Below are 18,458 nucleotides of genomic sequence, written 5' to 3'. Positions count from 1 at the left end.
ATCCATGTCACCGACAAAGCACAGCCGCAACCCCTGCCCCAGGGCAAAGGGAACCCTCCTGCCACCCCTGCCCCAGGGTGGAGGGGACCCGCTTCCAAGCATCACCCTGGGCAGCAGCAACGCTGCTTTCCGCCCCTTTGCCACCTGCACACCCGCAGGGCGGGGGCTGAGCCATCCTGGACTCTGCACAGACGTACAAGGATTTTAGGAGATGCCTCATGGCAAAGGGCACAGAGGGGCGATGAGCCCCAGAGCCCACCAGCTCACACCGCAGCGCCTGGCCCTGGGGCGGCACAGAGATGGGGAGGCTCCAGCTGATTCACACACAGAAGCATCCGCTGAAGATGCCTTGGGCCACACAGCCGGAATTTCTGGCTTCATACAGGGCTCGGCAAGCCCTGCTCAGTTTTCGCTTCAATTCACTCTTTTGATCGCTGGCAGAACATGATCTGGGAATAGAAACCTGACATTTCAACCCGAAACCTCTCCCTTTCGCAAGCAGGGCGGGAGAGGAGCAGACACAGCCGTTTCCGGAGAGCTCCGCAACACGCAGATGCAGACCTGCTGCTCCCAAGACGCTCCCGGTCTTGCAGCATCCCCGGACTTCGCTGGACATCAGAGGGTTTTCTCCCTAGAGCAGAGGAGGCTGCAAGCACGAGGGGAACGCTGGGCAGAGCTCCAGCCCCCGACGGCTCCAAAAAGCCTTTCGTTTTCATGTTGGCATGAGAGAAAGGATGTTGCCCTTCTGCTGGTCCAGAGTGCCAAGACAGAGGTACCAGGAAGCACAGCCACAACCTGGATCAGATCCCAGGGTGCAGGAGCGTGCTCCCACCGGGAGAACACCTCTGCCAGCCCCCTTGCCTCACTGACACCGCAGCCAGGAGGAAGATGGGCCATCAGCACAACGGCCTCCTCCCCGCAGGGGCTTCGCCGGGCAAACAGCCCCAAACTGCCGCCACTTCCCCGGAGAGAGTGGAAGAAGACAGGCAGATCCTGCCAGAAGGGCTTCAGGATAATAGGAGAGGGGATGGCAGCTCAAAGCAAGAGTGGGGGGTTGCAGCTTCCCCAGGACAGACACTACAACCCCCCCCCATGCCTGGGACCAGCCCCACTGTCCTACCCCTAGAGAGATTTGTGTCCCCCCACCAGAGCTGAGCTTTCCCTCATTTCTCCTGGCTGGATTAAGCACCCCCAGTGCCGCAGAGCAGGCTGGTCCCCTGGGAAGGGCCACCAGGGGGAGGCACCCCAAGTCTTGCTGCCAGCAAAGCGGCTGCTGGCTGCGGAACCAAAGTGTTTGTTACGCCAGCAGAGATACAGGGGCAGGAGGGGGAAAGCTTCACTGTTAGAGGTGCCAGAGGGAAGCCCTCATCTGCTTTCCAGCTGATCCAGTGGGAGCAAGACACCCCTCCTCTCCCTGTCCTGTCAAGATCCATCCGCACGGCAAGGTCCTGCCACCTCAGGACGACTCTCCCAACCAGTCCCAGACATGGGCACCAACCCCACCCGGAGACACAGCTGCAGTTTTTACAAAAGTATCCTCCCCTCCCCCCAAAAAAGAGGCTGTGGAGGGCAGGAGGGCTCCCGCGGTAGTGTTATTGCTCGGTGTGACAGGCGGTCCAACACAGGAACTTAAGGCAACAGGAATAACGGACGAGGTAGGCCCCCAAGGCACGCAAGGCCCGGCCGGGCCCCCCCGGCTCACGGTCTCAGGCAGCCCTCGGTGACGCCCTGCGCAGCCAGCTCCGCCAGCACATTGTCTAGGTAGTTGGGGTCAGGGTAGCCGTGGCCGCTCAGGTTGTTGTCCATCTCCGTCTTGTGGTGGATCTCGTTCCACACCACCGTGTCGCTCTCGCCGGTGGTGATGGAGGTGCCCACTGTGAAAATCAGACGTCTCCTCCAGGCCACCCTCAGCAGCTCCAGGACCTGGAGGGAGAGAGGAGGAGCCGCCCTTCAGCAGCCAGGAGACTTGAGCCACCAAGGCAGCTTGCCAGAAGCTTAACAGCATAAATCCTTGCTGTTGCAGGAGGAAACCAAGAGATCCCAGGATCAGAAGTTACCCCTGTGGTTCCCCTGATAGGAAGGGCCATTCCCTGCACACGCTGGGTCTTCCCAGGGCTTGAAAAAATCCCAGGATGAGTTGAGACAAACCCACCCACCCAGAGGAAACGGGGATGGGAAGAGCCAGCAGCCGGACTTGCTGAGCTCAGCAGTTTTAAGTGCAAACCCTTGGAACTGCAGAGCCCGAGACAGGCCAGGAGCATCTTCCCAAACGATCAGATGGGATTTTGTTTTGTAAAGGGACAGGGGAGAGTGAGTCTCCAGAGGCAAAGCTGTGAAGAAGCAGCAAAGATCTCCAGAGGCAGAAGGGTTACAGATCCACGTGAGGAGCAAACAGCACAGACAGCTCCGAAGGACAGCTGGTTAGCGTCATGGGGACAGCCCCCAAAGCACCCCGAGATGATACACCAACACAGGGCCATGAGGCAGCCTGGGAAAAGGCCCGTTATCAGGACAATACCTTACCTTTCTGCCCTTCTCGTTGTCTGGGAGGTAGCAGTAGCGAGGGAAGCCTCTTGCTGTGTAAGGCATCCCGGGGTTGGGGTGCTCAGGGCCCTGCAACAAGTAAGGCACATTTGGCACGGACACATCCGTCTGCATCGAGCCGGACAATCCCTCAGGAGCAGGATCTGACAGGTCCGTCTCAGAGCAGCTCGTCCATGGAAAAGGAGCAGAGTATTGCTGGTGACGAGCATGAACTGTCACCTGATGCTGCTCAGTGCTGGGCTGCCAGGTACCCTGCGAGATCCCTGTCCTTCTGGGGGAGGCTCTGGCAGCTCCTGCTCCATGGCAGCAGCTGCTCCTGCGCATGCTGCGCACTCACCTGGATGCCGCTGCTGATGTGGTACACAATCCGGATTGTCCCGCAGTCCTTGTGACCAGGGAGGGACTGGGGCAAGGTGGAGACCTCCATCTTCCCCTTGGGCTGGGTACCGGTTTTCTCTCCGTAGATGGTTTTACAAGAGGGGCACTGCAAGCTCCCATCCTGCCGGGAGAGGGAAGCAGGCCTCAGAGCTCCGCAGCCCTCACCTGGGCGTGGGGGACCTGGTGGGGATGGGCCAGCTCGGTACCTTGTTCCCACTGGAGTACATGGCCAGCATGCAGAGCATGTGGAAGGAGTGCTGGCAGCTTGTCAGGCGGCCGACCGTCTCCGGCTTCAACGTGCTGTGCTCACACGCGTCGCTGTAACCCGAGGGGGAGGACAGCTTCTCCATGCAGATGATGCAGTCCTGGAGTCCAAGACACAAGGAGAAACAACCATGGAACATGAGCACAGGCTGATAGCAATGACTGACCCACCAAGGAAGTGAAGGAAAGTTAGACTGAGATTGGACATTAGGAAGAAGTTCTTCCCACAGAGGGTGGGGAGGCACTGGGACAGGTTGCCCAGAGAAGCTGTGGATGCCCCATCCCTGGAAGTGTCCAAGGCCAGGCTGGAGGAGGCTTGGAGCAACCTGGTCTGGCGGAGGGTGTCCCTGCCCATGGCAGGGGGTGGGACTGGATGGTCTGTAAGGTCCCTTCCAACCCAAACCAGTCTGTGATTCTATGACCAAGGAGATGCTCCAGCGAGATTTGCCTTCAGCTTTAATCCTTCCCTTTGCACTTTAAGGCACAGAGACAGGTTTCCTCCTCTGCTGTCACCCCACTCCAGCCCTCCTGCATAGCACAGGAAGAGTGCCATCAGTCAGTGGGAAGTGAGTATGGGCATGTCCTGCTCCTCTACAGAGCAGCTCCAGCGCAGGGTTTTGATCTCTCTGGTTCTGACCTCTCAGCATTGAGCGAAGACCAAAGTCAAACCTCATCCTTCCCCCAGGCCCTGCAGCCAGCTCCAAGAGAATGCAGAGGCATTGCCTTGATTTGCTCTTCAACCCACACTGAGCTTCCCCTGTCCCAGCCTCCGACAAGCACTAGTCACCAGTTACCACATGTGGGCTTCAGAGAGCACTGAGGCCTCGCCACCAAGCGTCAGCAGTGCCACCACAAGCAGCAGGATCTTCCACGTGGCATACCCGAGGAAGGACAGCCCTCAGGCATCACCGTCGTTGTCACGGCACCCTGGTGACCAGGGCAGTGGGCAAGCCAGAGTCACTTCCCTGTCCTCTCACCTCATCAGCAGGAGAGCCCTTCACCTCTTCCAGGTACTTCTTCACCACTGCTTCTGGCTCCGCTGGTGCCGCTGCACAAGGAGAGAGAGCAGAAAGAGGAGAAAAACCTCAGGCATGCTGCGAGGTATGACAGGCACGTGCAGGGCGAGCTGGAAGGAAGGGACACAAGCCACGTCACTGGCCAGGACGCCAAGGAGAACGGTCAGGGTTAGAGGGGGAGAAGAGCCTGCTCCAACAGATCCCTACAAGCCCCGCAAAGGCTTTGCCATCAGAACTGGCTGCCGCTAGGACTGCAAGCGCTGCAGGTGGGAGAACCTACCAGCAGATGTGGGTACCCTACACCCAGGGGTCTGCCTGTAGCTGCCGTGCTCCAGTTCTCCCCCACACACCCCAAGTGACATCAGCCAGGTCCCACCTGGACTTCTGTGTGCACTAGAGGCCAGCTAGGATCCAACACAACCCAAGGACACTGTGGTCTCACTGGGATCGAGGATTACATCTCCTGTGGTGTCAGAGGAGAAAAGGCATTCCCACATGGGCCTCCTCACCTGATAAGGAGGGACCCAGCACCACATGAAGCATCAGGCCCTGGTTCATGGACGGCCACAAGCCTCACATCCCTCACGTGAAACAGCAGCCTCCCTCTCACACACCCACAGACTCAAACCCAGCAAGACACAGCCCAAGTCACAGGGCATATAAACCAAGCCGGCTTTATGCAGGTACCCGATTTGCAGCACACGGCACTGATATCATCATGTTTTCCTAAATATAGTCCCTGCTCCCTGTCCACCAAGGGGCGGGCAGGGTGCGGAAGTAGTGCCAGCAGAGCTGCCAGGGCGATTTGGGGAGCAAAGGCGATGCAGCAGCAGCCAGAGAGCCCACGAGCACCCCTGCCCAGCACCCCAGGGCCTCGCAAGGAGTTGTACTCCAACACTGCCCCAAAGAGTTCTGCTCTCCAGCTCGCTTCTAAGCTGCTGCAGGACACCAGCTGTGCTTTAGCACGGAGTTCTGCCCCTCCAGGCGAACACAGAGCATCGCTACGCGCGACTGCCAGGTGTTGGAGCCACGGGTGTACCTGCACAACACGCACCTTCAGCTCTGCCCATCCACTTCGGGGCTTTCAAGGAAGACTGAGGGTTCACAAGTGTCACCTCTGTGGTTGGAAAAAGCAAGAGATGGCTATGGCTGCTCTGCCACCACAAAGAGCAGTCTGTCCCAGCAGGAAGGGGTGCTACTGCCTGGATAAGTGCTTCTCATGGCAGAGGCAAACACGGTGAAGAAGGGAAGGACTGCTCACATGCCACAAAGACTGGAATGGCACAGATCCTGGATCAGGTGGGAGCCCCTCGTTCCCAGGAATGCAAGTCACCTGCAGCTCAGGCAGCCGGGTGAGGTGCAGCCGGAGAGATGCCCTTCCAGGGCAAGGAAACCGGCTCGGAGCAACAGGAGGGCGTGTGGCAGAGTGCTAATGAGGGAGGAAAATCCTTTCGCTGAGGAAGAATGAACTGGGAGGTGGACTCTCCTAAACGAAGTCACAGTCATTAAGATAAGTTATTTTCAGAAGAGGATTCCTGGCCATCCTGAAACACATGATTTCTGGCAGCAGCAGCAGGGGTGCCTGAGCACACAGAGCAAGGGAAGAAGCACACAAGGTGAAGGGATGCTCCCTCCAAGGGCTGGGGCTGGCAGGAGGAGGGATGCCCAGCATCTCAGGAAAAGCAGGGCTGTGAGGATCACCCTCTGGAGATCCTCAGTCAGGGAGGTGGTAACAGGATAAAACAGGCATTAAGCCAAAAAGCAACACGGAAGCAGGTTCCACTTCAGGGGCATGTCAGAATTCCCTGGAAAAGCATTTCCAAGAACTGCCACAAGAAGAGCAGGAGACAAACAGGAGCCTGGGCAAGCCCCAGCCTTCCAGCTCTCAGGAGTGCCAGGAGCTGCTTCAAGATTAGATGTCAGGAAGAAGTTCTTCCCGCAGAGGGTGGGGAGGCACTGGGACAGGTTACCCAGAGAAGCTGTGGATGCCCCATCCCTGGAAGTGTCCAAGGCCAGGCTGGATGAGGCTTGGAGCAACCTGGTCTAGTGGAAGGTGTCCCTGCCCATGGCGGGGGGTTGGGACGGGGTGATCTTTAATGTCCCTTCCAACCCAAACCATTCTATGATTTTAAGTCCTCATCACCTGATCTCACCGGGAATGCCTTGCCTTTTCCAAGGTGAGAAAGGCGTCCAGGAATCCTCTGCTGGGACCTCGCTCGCACGCAGTGGATCAGGAGGTGATGTGATCGGCCGGACCTGCCTCAGCATCCCCAGAGCCCAGCTCGGTGCTCACTGTGCCCGAGGCCCTCCCAGCCAGGTGCTCTGCCAGCCTATCCACCACCACCTTCTCCATCCGGACTCTGTCTTTCCAGGTGGCTCTTTCTGAAGTGACCTTCTTGTCTCCTCTGGCTACGGGCTGGGGAAAGCCATGCCAGAGAGATGCGCGGACAAGGCGAAGACAGCGAGGGAAGCGAGCGCAGCCTGCCCGGTGCTTGGCAGAACGCCCCAGCGCCCACCTGCACTGCAGATCCCAGCGGCTTTAGAGCTATTCCCCCCGTTCACAAGGCGGGGACGCTCCTTCCCTGCAGCCCCCGCTGTGCACTGCTGTTGCCTTTCCTTCCTCTGTAGCAGCTCAAACACAGAGATCAACACAGGCCAGGCTCACTCAAATCAAATCAGTGGGACAAAATTCCCAGCGCAGAGCTGGATAACAGCAAGGACAAGAAAGCTCTTGCAGAGTCTGGGGAGGGATTTTGGGCATTACACCACCTCAGCAGCCAGCATTAGGACAGAGCTGGGAGCAGACAGGCAGAAGAGGGTGATGTAGCCCTCAGCCATCCTTCGGCAACCCGTGTCTGATGGGTTTGCACTGCAGCATCTCTGATCTGCTCCTGTCAGTGCTGTGAGAGCACTCGGATGCAGCTGCATCCACCAGCGTTGCCTGGAGACAGAAAGCAGCCCAGATGCTTTAAAAAAAAGAAATCTGTCCCCAGCTGCAAGCATTCCCTGTCCAGTCCCAAGGTAGCCTTTTGATGCAGAGAACTTGGTTTCAGCACAGGTAGCGAAGCCCACACAGCCCCGGGGGGGGCTAGAAGGCAACTGGGAGGCACAGCACCCGGCACGAGCCACATACACTTCAGCACATGAATCACTTCCTTACAGGACCATTTGCTCCGTAAATTGTTTGCCTCCAAACCTTTGTTCTGGCCATCCCTTGGGATCAAAGCCTGTTCAGTTCTCTGGATTCAATAGCAGATTGAAAATGCAACAGCTGAGTCGGCCGATGTCGTTTATGGCCAGCTGGCCTAACGCTGTGCTATTGATTTATCTGGGATGTGAAGGAATGTTTACCATTCTTTCACTTACAAAGAGAGGAATAAAAATTTTTGTTAATGCTTCCCCTTCCTCCCTGTAGATAACAAGTCGCTTGCAGAAGTAAAGGCTTTCCATGGGCAACATTTAACAGATGTGTTTTGAATCCTTGCTCGGCAACCACAAGTGCTTGCAGCAGTAACATGCCTCCTTCTGTATCCCCAAAGGAGCCATATGGCTCACAGCAGACTTTCTGGTACCCTATGCAGGCCAGACACGGGCTTGTCACAGACAGTCACTCACCTCCAATCTCGGTGCTTCCTGTTCCCTGGGCTTGCAAAGACTGGACCTATTGGCCACAGCTCCGAGAGGGCTGTCCAGAGATCAGGAAGGGGAGAGGAGATTTGGTGTTAAAACCAGGTTTTTTTTTTTTAGCCTTTCAGCAGAATACCCAAGGGCCCAGCCTGCTCTGGACATCCCTGTTACTGCAGCCTGTTTCCTGCAGCAGATGGCCCCACCAGAACAGTGAGCTCCCCCGACTCCGAGGGGCTCTCCAGTCCCTCCCATCTCATAGGCACTGGCACAGCCTGCAGACCCAACTGCAGACAGACAGACATATGGGGAGCAGCCAGGGCCAGCCCAAATTATTCCCCTCACCCAGCCAGATCCCACCCTGCTTGGCAGGGATGGACGAACGCACTCATCTCCTCTCCCTCCCTACTGCAGCGCTTCACACGCGACTGCCCGTCCCAAAGAGGACGGACATGCAGGGAAACCCTCAAGGAAAGCCATGATCCCATCAGCTGAGAGGGTAACCAGGGGCACACCAGACCCAAACCAACACCTTCTCCCTCCAGTGCCCCCCCAGAGCCCAGGAAGGCAGGGCAGCTCCACGGCAGCTGGCTCCATGCCTGAGCAGCATGGCAGCGCTCAGGGAGAGCCAGACAAATCTTTCACCCCCATCCCAGCCTCAGCCCACCCCGAGCACGAGGCAGCGGCCACGGCACCCCGAGGCAGCGCTGTGCCGCGGGAAAGCAGCACTGATCCATCAGGACAGCAGACACTGCCAGGCCACGTGCCAGCACCGATGCGCAGTGCCTGCCTGGAGACTTCCCCGGGACCTGCCGCGCTCGTCGGTGCCAGAGAGGCAACAACATTAACGAGTCCTGACTAATTAGAGCCTTCATTTAGTGTAACCCAGCTATTGACTGAGCTGGCTGCTGTTCCATCAACACTGCCTCGACCCACAGCAGCAGGAGGGAGCGGGAAGGGGCTTGGCAGGGGCACGCTGCACCCACCCCCACCTATTCTGGCACCAGCTGGTTGTAGCTGACACACCAAGGGACCTGCTCCTGGATGCACAGCTCTCACTGGAGACAATCCTAATCTCCATAAAGTCAAGTCCTAGAGTGGTGCAGGAGGGGAAAGGGCACATGATGCAGAAATTCAGGGCACCACTTGGGCCCACCTCTGCCTGTTGGCAGCTTCAGGGTCTGTAAGAGGAAAGAAGAGTCAGGCCAGAAGTCAAGCTCAGTACTCACTGCAGAGCAATGTTCCTGAGCCCCGAGGGGTGTTGTACAAACACGGCTCGTTCCTAGGAGGGACCGAGCCCCGTCTTCATCCCAGGAGTCATGCACTCTGCAGGACTGGCACCCCTGCCCCCAGCAATGGGGAACCTCGCTTTGCAAGAGGGGGGACTTTAGCAAACTAAAAGTGGAGAATGGCAGCCCTTCTCAGGGGTCAGCATTGGAAAGGGCAGAGCAGGCAAAGCATCTCCCCTGCAGAACACCCTGAGCAGGATGGGGATGGCTGGGACAAATCCTGCCCTGCCAGATGGGAGAAGGAGCTGCCTGGTGACCCTGCCCCAGACTCTGCCCCATCAGAGGCGACAACAGTGAGCTGGCAGCTCAGCTCTCCACACAGCCCTGGGGCTGAGCCAGCTGCCCGGACACCCCCGGGAGCAGCGGCCAGAGCCAGCCTTGCCCCAGCACACCCAGCCTTCGGCCATGGTGCAGCTCAGCAGCCCCCGCAGGCAACACACATGTGCTCTGGGTGCTGCTCCCAGTGCTGAGGAACCGCATCCCATGGAAGAGGCCACGCTGCCGATGGAGTGTGGAACAGCCAGCACAGCTACAGCCACCCCCACTGCTCCCCTGACACATACCTGACATGGAGTGTGTTGTTCTCACCCCCCAGCTCAGGTACTGCACTGATGCTCTCCCCACCCTGCTCCTAAGGCACCAGCTGCATCCCCCTGTGACCTTCAGATTCCTGCCCTCACATCTGCTCCGTGCCAGGAGGGGCTGGATGCTGCGAGCGGTGCAGAGCTCGGTACGACAGATGCCACTAAGAAGCCAGGAGTCTGCTGCACAGCTGGGTAGTGCAGAGCTCGGTACGACAGATGCCACTAAGAAGCAAGGAGTCTGCTGCACAGCTGGGTAGGGGGTCCTGCAGAGGAGCAAGGCTGTGTTTGGCCACACCTTGCCCTAAATACAGCCTTTCACATCATTAACCTGCAGCAGGTGACCAATACCAATGCCTGGCTCTGTTCTTCGGGCTCCTCCAGCCATAGGGGCAAGGCGATGCCTCTGCGGGAGGGCCTGGCCTCTCCACAGCACCGTTCCGGTAGTTTGCAGGGCATCCTCCCCAGCCAGCCCTCATCCCTGGCTGCAGAGGGCTGCAGGGATGCTGCCCATGCTGGAAGTGAAGTGCAGGGAGCTGGCATTACCCCCTGCCTTGCCAGCTGGCCCTGCAGAGAGAGCGCCTCATCCCGCCCCTCCACCATCACCACCTCCGCTGGGCTCTCCTTCACCTCCCATTTTCCTTTGCTCCTCCTGTTCTTCACTGCTTCTCCTGCCGCCCCCTGCTTTCTCCTCCCCCTCTATCACACATCCTACTCCACATTTGCTCTCTCCCTCCTTCTCACCATTTGCATCTCCTCCTCCCAGCTCCCTCCATAACTCGGTTCCACAAGATACCTCACTCTGCATTTCCTTTCTGTTTTCCTCCTACCACCCCTTCCTGCCTCCTTCGGTTGGGTTTGGCCCTCGCTTTCCCATCAAGCTTCCTCGCTGCACGCGCAGACTCCAAGGAGAGAGACACTGGCACAACACCACCCCCCCCAGACAGCCAGATGCCTCTTCCCCTCAACCTCACGGCTTTTCCCTCTTCGTTAAACATGAGGGCCCCCATGTCGACTACCCATCCACCCCCAGTCCTCTCTCCCCATCTAAAGGGGGAAGCACCATGGGTTCGGTGGTGGTTGACCACCACAGGACACTCGTGCTGGGGCTGGCACCCAACCTGGACAGCTACACCAGGCCGGATTCACACCTGCCCCCTCAGAGTGCCCACGCTGCCACACACGGATGGGACCCAGGCTCTGGACCGGGAGCCCAGACTCTGCAGGGTGAGGGTGCCAGGGGGATATGAAGAGAAGCGAAGGCCCTGGCCGGGAGGTGGCTCTGCTCAGCCAGAGAGCTGGGGTAGCCCAGCCCTTCCTGCCAGGCCACGTCCACCCAAGAGCTCTGCCCCGCTCCCCTCCACCCCAGACAGCCAAGGGGAGAACAAATCCTCTGCAATCTGACCTTGAGAGCCCTGTAGGACTCAGGGCCTGCTTGTCTGGAAGATCCTCCTCATCCGTGACTCAGCTGTGACAAGCACGTCTCACAAGCAGACCGTCTCTCAAGGGCACATACGGATTAAATGCTCCCCTTGATGGTCCCTCAGCTCCCAGGCTTGTCCCAACACCAAGTCAGAGAAGGTCCTGGCACGTGGACACACAGGACTCCCCAGGAAGGTGCAGCAGGACCACAGGGGAGGCTGCACAAGTCTGATGTGCCCAGAGAACAACGGGGCGGCTCCAACTTTAAGGACTGGTGGAAACGAGCAGAGCTACCACAGGACAGGGTCTGCTTTATCATCTTGTTTCACAGCCCGTCAGAGACTGTGCAGGCGAGGAGATGTGCCCTTCTCCCCTTGGTGGGACCAACATCAGTCACGTCGGGAGAGCCAAGAGGGTGGTGGGGGGAGAAACAAGAGGAAGGGAGAGAGGCAGAACAAGTGCAGGGAGATAAAAGAGAAGGAGATGGAAGCAAATATCAGAGTTTGAGCAGGAACTACCTTTCTTGGACATTTTCCTCCCCTCCTTAACTGAGCTGTGTTTTTTAGTGGCTTTATGGGTGCTGGCAGCTTGCGGCACACAGGTGAGGTGCACGGGGAGTCCAGCGGCTGACATCAGAATAGCCGTCATGCCTACAGCGGGTACGAGATCGAGGTGCAGGAAGGAAACAACGGGGAGACACATTCATTAAAAAAAACTTTAACCTTTCAAAGAAAATCAAAAGATAAACCAAAATCCAAACTCTTGATTTGGAGAACATGAAACATCCAGGAGGTAACGGGGTTGGAGTCAGCACAAGGACAGGATCCAGAGGCTTTTAGAGGGCGGGGGGAGCCCAGGCAGCAAATTAAAGCAGGGAAATACGGGCACAAGTCTGGCCAGCGACCCTCTGAGCTGGTGTGAGCAGGACCATCCCCTCTGCCTTGGCTTTAGGGCTCCTCAGGCATCGAGTCTGCCAAGAGCTCCCACTCACAGAGCCCTGGAATCAGCCCTGATCCAGGGGCATCACCCTAAAGGTCCCCTAAACTAGGTGTTTCGAAGGCATCACACTAAACCAATCCCCAGACGGCGGCTTTACCGCCTCCAAACACCGCGACGGTGCCGGGCTGACCACGGGCTGGAGCTGCCCCACTCAATCCCCTGCCAGATGAGCCCTATCTGACCCACAGCCCTCCTTGGCACTCCAGTTTTCCCCTCCTCACCCTCCCCCATCCCAGCCACCTGTATTCCTGGGACACAGTTTGTTAAAGCTCACGAACCATTAAAAAGGACAGCCGCTCCCGAAGGTAAATGTGGCGCAGAGCGCACTACGGGACCGATCGTGCTGATGTAACGTGATGTTTGGCCGTGAAACACAGCCCGGTTACAAGTCCTAACACGAAGGCAGCATATTGCTGTTCAACTCCCATTCAAGACAAGCCCTGCCTTTGCTTACCCTAAAGAAGCGACTCCCCACCTGCAACTACCATGGCCAGAAGCAAACCCGAAATGCTCGTGGTTGCGGACCACCAGCTCGACAGCAGGCAACCCGAAATCCAGTGTTTCCCCAGAAGTTACCGCCGACAGCAGACTACGCAAAACCACACCCCAGCACTACGGAATTCTTGCCAGCATCCTGCACAGTAAATCCACAGCCAAAGCTGAGATTTCTAAGGGTTTTCTTTTTTCAAGCCTCTACTCAGCTGGGTTGGGAAAGGAAGCTCTAAGAGCACAAACGGGACAACTTGATTCTCAGCCACGTGTGGACAAGGTAGATGAAGCATCAGCCAGCTCCGTGCGCAAGCGATGAGGCTATTTTCTGCCTCCAACACACAGCTGGGCAAGAGCCCGTGCCCTGTGATGAGAAACCCCTGCGCAATGCCCGTCTCAATGCCCTACGAGCAGAACCACCCCGACGCGGGGCCGGCCATGCTTTGTACCTACTGTGCGTAAGGTCCGAGCACAAGAAATACTCCAGAACCTGCTCAAGTCCTTTCCTGATACGGAGTTGGATGCTTTTAGTAAAACCTTCTCTTCTAAGGACCAAAAGCAGACAGAAAGGCTTCCACAAGACGGGGAGAGGGGCACAGATGGATGAAGTCGTTCCCCCAGGGTTACCCAAGAACCTTTGACAGCAGCTGGTCTGGCCAGGCCAGGCCACCCCCCCATGGTGAAACCGCACGCTTCCAAATGGAAATAGGTAACGGCAAACCAGGATCACCCCCATTAGGTACCACGGTTGTTGATCTGAGGTGTAGCCCCTCTCCAGAGGCTGCAGGGGCAAAGGAGGGTCTCCAAAGCATGCCAGCCCTGAGTTAGGGCCCCTCGCCCTACCTGCGGCACTGGGCTGTTCCCAGGGCTGAGGAGAGCCCCGTATGTCGGCACGAGGCAGCACGCATCCGACTGAACAGCAAATCCAGAAATACCACAATCAGAATCACTTCAGGTCTTGAGCTAGAGACCAGAAGACAACTGCATGCCCTCAACCCCGGTGTAAGCGTGCAGCCCTTCACTCTTCCATAAGCCTTAAACAAGGGTTTAAATGTTCCCGTAACAAAAGCTACGCATGTTTTTGAATGAGTGAGTACAACTGAACACCCGAAACCCAGCAACAGCACCAAGGCTGCCACCTGCCTTCGGGGCAGGCAGGTACTTTGCCCTCTCAGCAGGTTAAAGGACAGTCAGAGGCATTCCCAGAAGAGCAGTACCAACTCACACAGATTAGAGAGCCTGGAGGAACAGCGTTTGGGAAACAGGCAGGGTGCTGGACCTGCCCCCACGGCTGGGGGAAGATCACCTCACACCCTGACCCCACGGAGGCTGAGAATGCAACTCCCCAGGACTGGTGCAGAAAAGGAATTGGTAAAGATGTCTCCCAAACAACCTGCTTCTAAAGGGGTGTGATCACACTGATTGCAAAGACTGGCATTTGGAAAAGCAAGTCCAAAGACTAACAGGGATTATCACCACCTACGCACAGCTGACTGAGCGGCAAATGCAAAATTAAAGCTTTCTTAAGAGGAGATCAATACCGCCTTGCTAATGTTAACAGGCAGAGCCCATCTAAAAAAACACGGCAGCAGCAGAGGCTGAACAACCAACTGCAGACTATGTCAGAGGATGAAGCGTTGCCTCCAAAAATCAGACTAGGTGAAGAGCACAAGCTACAGAACCTCAGCTGAGTTCAGTTACCTGCTAACACAGCCCCTCTCCCACCTGGAATAAGATCCCAAACTACCTGCCAGCACCGTGACTCATCACAAGAAATAAACATTTATTCCAGGAATTTTCTCTTTTATGAGCTACAAATGCATCCACAACCCCCCGCAGACCTACAGCATGGGGCAGTTGTGGAACCAGGAGAATTACCCCCAACTAAACTTTCTCCCATGGACAACCTTAAATGGGCCAAGAAAAGGTATTTTTTCCACTTTTACCTTCTGCTGCCTTCAGAGACACACAATGAATCATTTTCTGCAGATCTAAATCAAAAGAGGGATTAAAAAGGGGACATTCCGGTGTTACATTGCTCAAAACCCAGCAGCAAGGCCTCCTTCAAAGCTCTAACACGGTACCAGAAATCTCAGCATCTAACAGCCCTCCCACAGGGTTGGTGACAAGAGCCCCCGAACGGGATCTCCTCCGACCCAAGCCTCGCGTGGGAGCGCATTCATACGAAGGGCCGGAAGAGTAGAGGCACACATCACATCTGCAGGTGGATCCCATGGTTCTGATCTGCAGGCACAACCCTTTCAACCCAAAACTTCTCGTAGGCACCCAAGGAGCTACATCAGGAGCAAGTGTGGCCCTGGACTGGTATAAGCTCTCACCTGAGGGTGCAAGGGCCAAGCTGCAACAAAACAGCCTTGCCCAGACCAGGACTGCTTTGGATGCCCACGTGTTCCTGCAAGAGTTCCTGCTGCTCCCCAACTACCCCAGGAGCTAGAAAAATTATTAATGAGTATGTTCACACTCTCCACTGGCCACTGGGTTTCCTCCCAGCAGGGAGTGCAGGAGGGAAGAGAGAGAATGCCTTGCAAAGCATCCTTCGCATCCGATCCTATCTTATGAACGCACGCAACAGGCACACTCAGAGCTGCTGCTTTTCCTCAAAGCATCTATTTCAGCCAGAAATAACATGTTACCAACTCCTCACTGCAGCTATGACAACATCCACCAGCTTTGCTCAGCTCACCACGTAAATACGGGACTTCCTGCACTCAGCTTCTGCACAGGGTATTACAGGAAGAGCTCCCTCACATAACGCTTGCCCACCGACCCAGCCTAACATGCCCCTCGGGGCACCAGTCTGTGACGGGTCTGAATTTGCACAGACCACAGACCGGGATGGCTTTGGTTCCAGCCCTGGATTGAAGCAGGTAGAGGGGAGAGGACGGAGCTCGCCTTCAAGTAAGATGGGATCTCAGAAAACTCCTGCTAATTTGTACAATCATACCCACCGGCAAAACTGTCATGGTTAGTACGTGCCCAAATGCCCCAGCTCTAGGAATCATGCAAATGAGAAACATGCAGTTTTGTTAAAAAGGCTCATGGTCTAGCCTTCATCTTAAAATCATAGAATCACAGAACAGTTTGGGTTGGAGGGATTAAAGATCATCCAGTTCCAACCCCCCTGCCATGGGCAGGGACACCTTCCACCAGACCAGGTTGCTCCAAGCCTCATCCAGCCTGGCCTTGGACACTTCCTGGGATGGGGCATCCACAGCTTCTCTGGGCAACCTGTCCCAGTGCTCCCCACCCTCTCCGGGAAGAACTTCTTCTTCCTGATATCCAATCTAAGCCTCCCCACTTTCAATTTAAACCCGTTCCCCTTTGTCCTGTCACTACAGGCCCTTGTAAAAAGTCCCCTCCCAAAAAAATTATTAGAAGGGACTTCATATGATCACCCCTCAGCCCCAAGGAACACTAAACTCCATCATTCCCAAGAGATGTTAATCCAGCTGATCCTTAAACATCAGTTTGCTTAGACCTCTGCTCTGGCATTCCACCATATTAACCAAACAGGAGGGAAAGAAAAAGCTTAAGAGACAAGTTTCCACATGTACCTTAATGAAGTATTAAAATAGCAGAAAGCAAGGAAAAAGAAAGGGGGTTTTAGTACAAAACATGGTTTTGAAGCTAGCTTCACAGTTTCTGGGGTGCATTTAGAGGACACAGGGTTGATGGGTTACAAATGCCTCACTCAAATCCCCAGGCACTCATCACAAACTCACCACCTTCACATCCAGACCCACAGGACGCCCTGGCTCCTGCTTATCCGCCAGCAGTTCCCGCTGCATCCGAGAGAAGCACCTGCAGTGTTTCAGGATCACCCACAAGATCCAGGGGTTTTCTCCCGCTTCAGGCCAGAGCCAAAGCAGCCCGAGATGGAAGCCAAGGGCTGCGAGACTTTGGGACACACTTGCCAGAATAAAGCCTTCTTCAGTTCACACCCCGACTGCCCCTTCCCCACGGCATCCCAGAGCCCCCGGGTCCCAGCCTTTCCACCGCTGCTGCCGAAGGAAGCGGCCGTGCAGCGGGGACGGAGGGAACCTAGGGGCACAGCCTGTGTGCTGGAGTAACCTGGGAAATACGCAGCTCAAAACACCATCTGCGGGGCCTTAAATATGACCAGAACACCACTGCCCTGAAGAGGCTCTGGAAACAGAGCACAGAGGGGAAGAGGGTGTCCCTAAAGGCCCAGCCAATTAATGTTTTGATAAAATTTGGCCTTTTTACCAGAACCCTGCTGCTTGCTTTTTACTAGAAGTGTTCCCAGAGATTTACGTTCCTTTTGCCTGCTAATTAACTTGTCCAGATCTCTGTTTCTGTGTGGTGTTAAGGACAATCTCAAATCCAGATCCTCCTCCTCCCCTGCACCTCTGAGGCCTGTCACGTGTGGCAGAAGGCAGCGCTGATCAAAGCCGTGTCCTACGAAGACCCTGATCCAAAGGAGATGCTGGTCCCAGGGAGTTGTTTCTGCACTGACCACACCGCCCAGCGCTCCCCTGCAATGCAGCGTGCCCCTTGCTGGGGGTTATTACAATGAATAGTTATTTGCCTCCAACAGACCTATCGACTGCAAGCGTAACCTTTCCATTTTATTTCATTAAATAGCAGAAAATGGCTTATTCTACTGAGTTCTCCTGCAGCCTTTTGTATCTAAACATGGCACTACAAGGTGTAAATGGACCATGAGCATTCACCTCTTCCAAATTAAGAGTGGATGACTTGCTGTAGAGCAAACCACAGGTAATACACTAACACAGCCTGGATTCACCAGGGCTCTCAGCTCCTAGCTGTAATCACCATTACGCAATTAAGTACCTAATTGCACAGTCAGTGCTAATAGCCAGGGGATGAAATTCAGCACTTCTATAAGCAAGAGGACTCCTTCTGCTCAGGTCATCCATCTAGACAAGGTCCCAGCTTGACTTTACACCTCGTTTACACAAAGACTGATTTGCCACCAGGGAGAACGCTGTCAGAGGACACTCCGTATTAGCCTTTACACAGTGCCCATTTGGCTAGAGACACACAGTTTTCACGATGGTAGTAACATCAGACAACTGGAAACATTGATCCTGGGGATCGTTTTTAGGCAGGGTGAAGCCTGGGAGGAGACCAAGCACCATCACCTTTCCTGGAATAAGGTGGTAACCTTTTTCTCTAAGGGTGAGAACGTAACTGTCTCCACTTGTTGAGGAGCCGAGTTCAGTGTCCAAGGAGTTAGTAACCTCAGCAAGCCATGCATGGACAAGAGCCAGAGGAAGGAGAGGGTTAATAAACATTCCATAGTGTCTGAAATGGATACAGAAAAACCCAGAAAACACCATACATCAGGTCTTTTCCACTCATCTGCCCCTGGGTCACCACATCACAGCATGAAGCGCACAGGGGGTGTCAGCAGGGAGAAGACATCTCCCCAGGCACTTCCACACCAGGGTCCTGCACTCTGGCACTGGCTGAGTCTGAACAGAGCAAATGCACCGATGGTTTTTGGCATGGAAACACTTCCAGCGAGAGCTGCAAGCGCAAGTTGCCATTTTCAAGGCAACGCCATTTCATGCTTAACTGGCAAACCTGCTCTGAGGGGAGGGGGGGAACACTGGTGCTTTCATCCCTCCCAGACACACTCTCCTCAGGTACGTTTAGTATTATATTCACCGTTTGGGATGATAATAAGCAAATCTGTATTCTCCTGCCACAGGAGACAACATCTGATTAAACCTCTATCCCCTCCTTTCCCCAAGACAAGGCATCACAATCACTTTTTAAGCTAAAAATGACATGAGCTTCAGTAATAAAGCCGCGTTGAAAGACACATTAAAACCTGCACACCA

General features: G+C 55.6%; 1 protein-coding gene across 1 annotated transcript; it reads right to left on the bottom strand.

Moving 5' to 3' along the window:
* Positions 1 to 1,588: 1,588 nt before the first annotated feature.
* On the bottom strand, positions 1,589 to 11,787 carry LOC104507137 (probable E3 ubiquitin-protein ligase DTX2). The gene is made up of 6 exons (XM_010148319.1): positions 11,637 to 11,787; positions 4,164 to 4,234; positions 3,129 to 3,287; positions 2,882 to 3,043; positions 2,524 to 2,613; positions 1,589 to 1,923 (listed from the first exon to the last, which is right to left on the bottom strand). The coding sequence occupies exons 1-6, from the start codon at positions 11,764 to 11,766 to the stop codon at positions 1,699 to 1,701; spliced, it is 837 nt and encodes a 278-aa protein (XP_010146621.1). The 5' UTR covers positions 11,767 to 11,787; the 3' UTR covers positions 1,589 to 1,698.
* Between the last annotated feature and the right edge of the window lie 6,671 nt (positions 11,788 to 18,458).

Source organism: Eurypyga helias, unplaced genomic scaffold (genome assembly GCF_000690775.1).
Source record: "Eurypyga helias isolate BGI_N326 unplaced genomic scaffold, ASM69077v1 scaffold38043, whole genome shotgun sequence".
Lineage (NCBI taxonomy): Eukaryota > Metazoa > Chordata > Aves > Eurypygiformes > Eurypygidae > Eurypyga > Eurypyga helias.
This window is presented reverse-complemented; position numbering and strand designations above follow the sequence as displayed.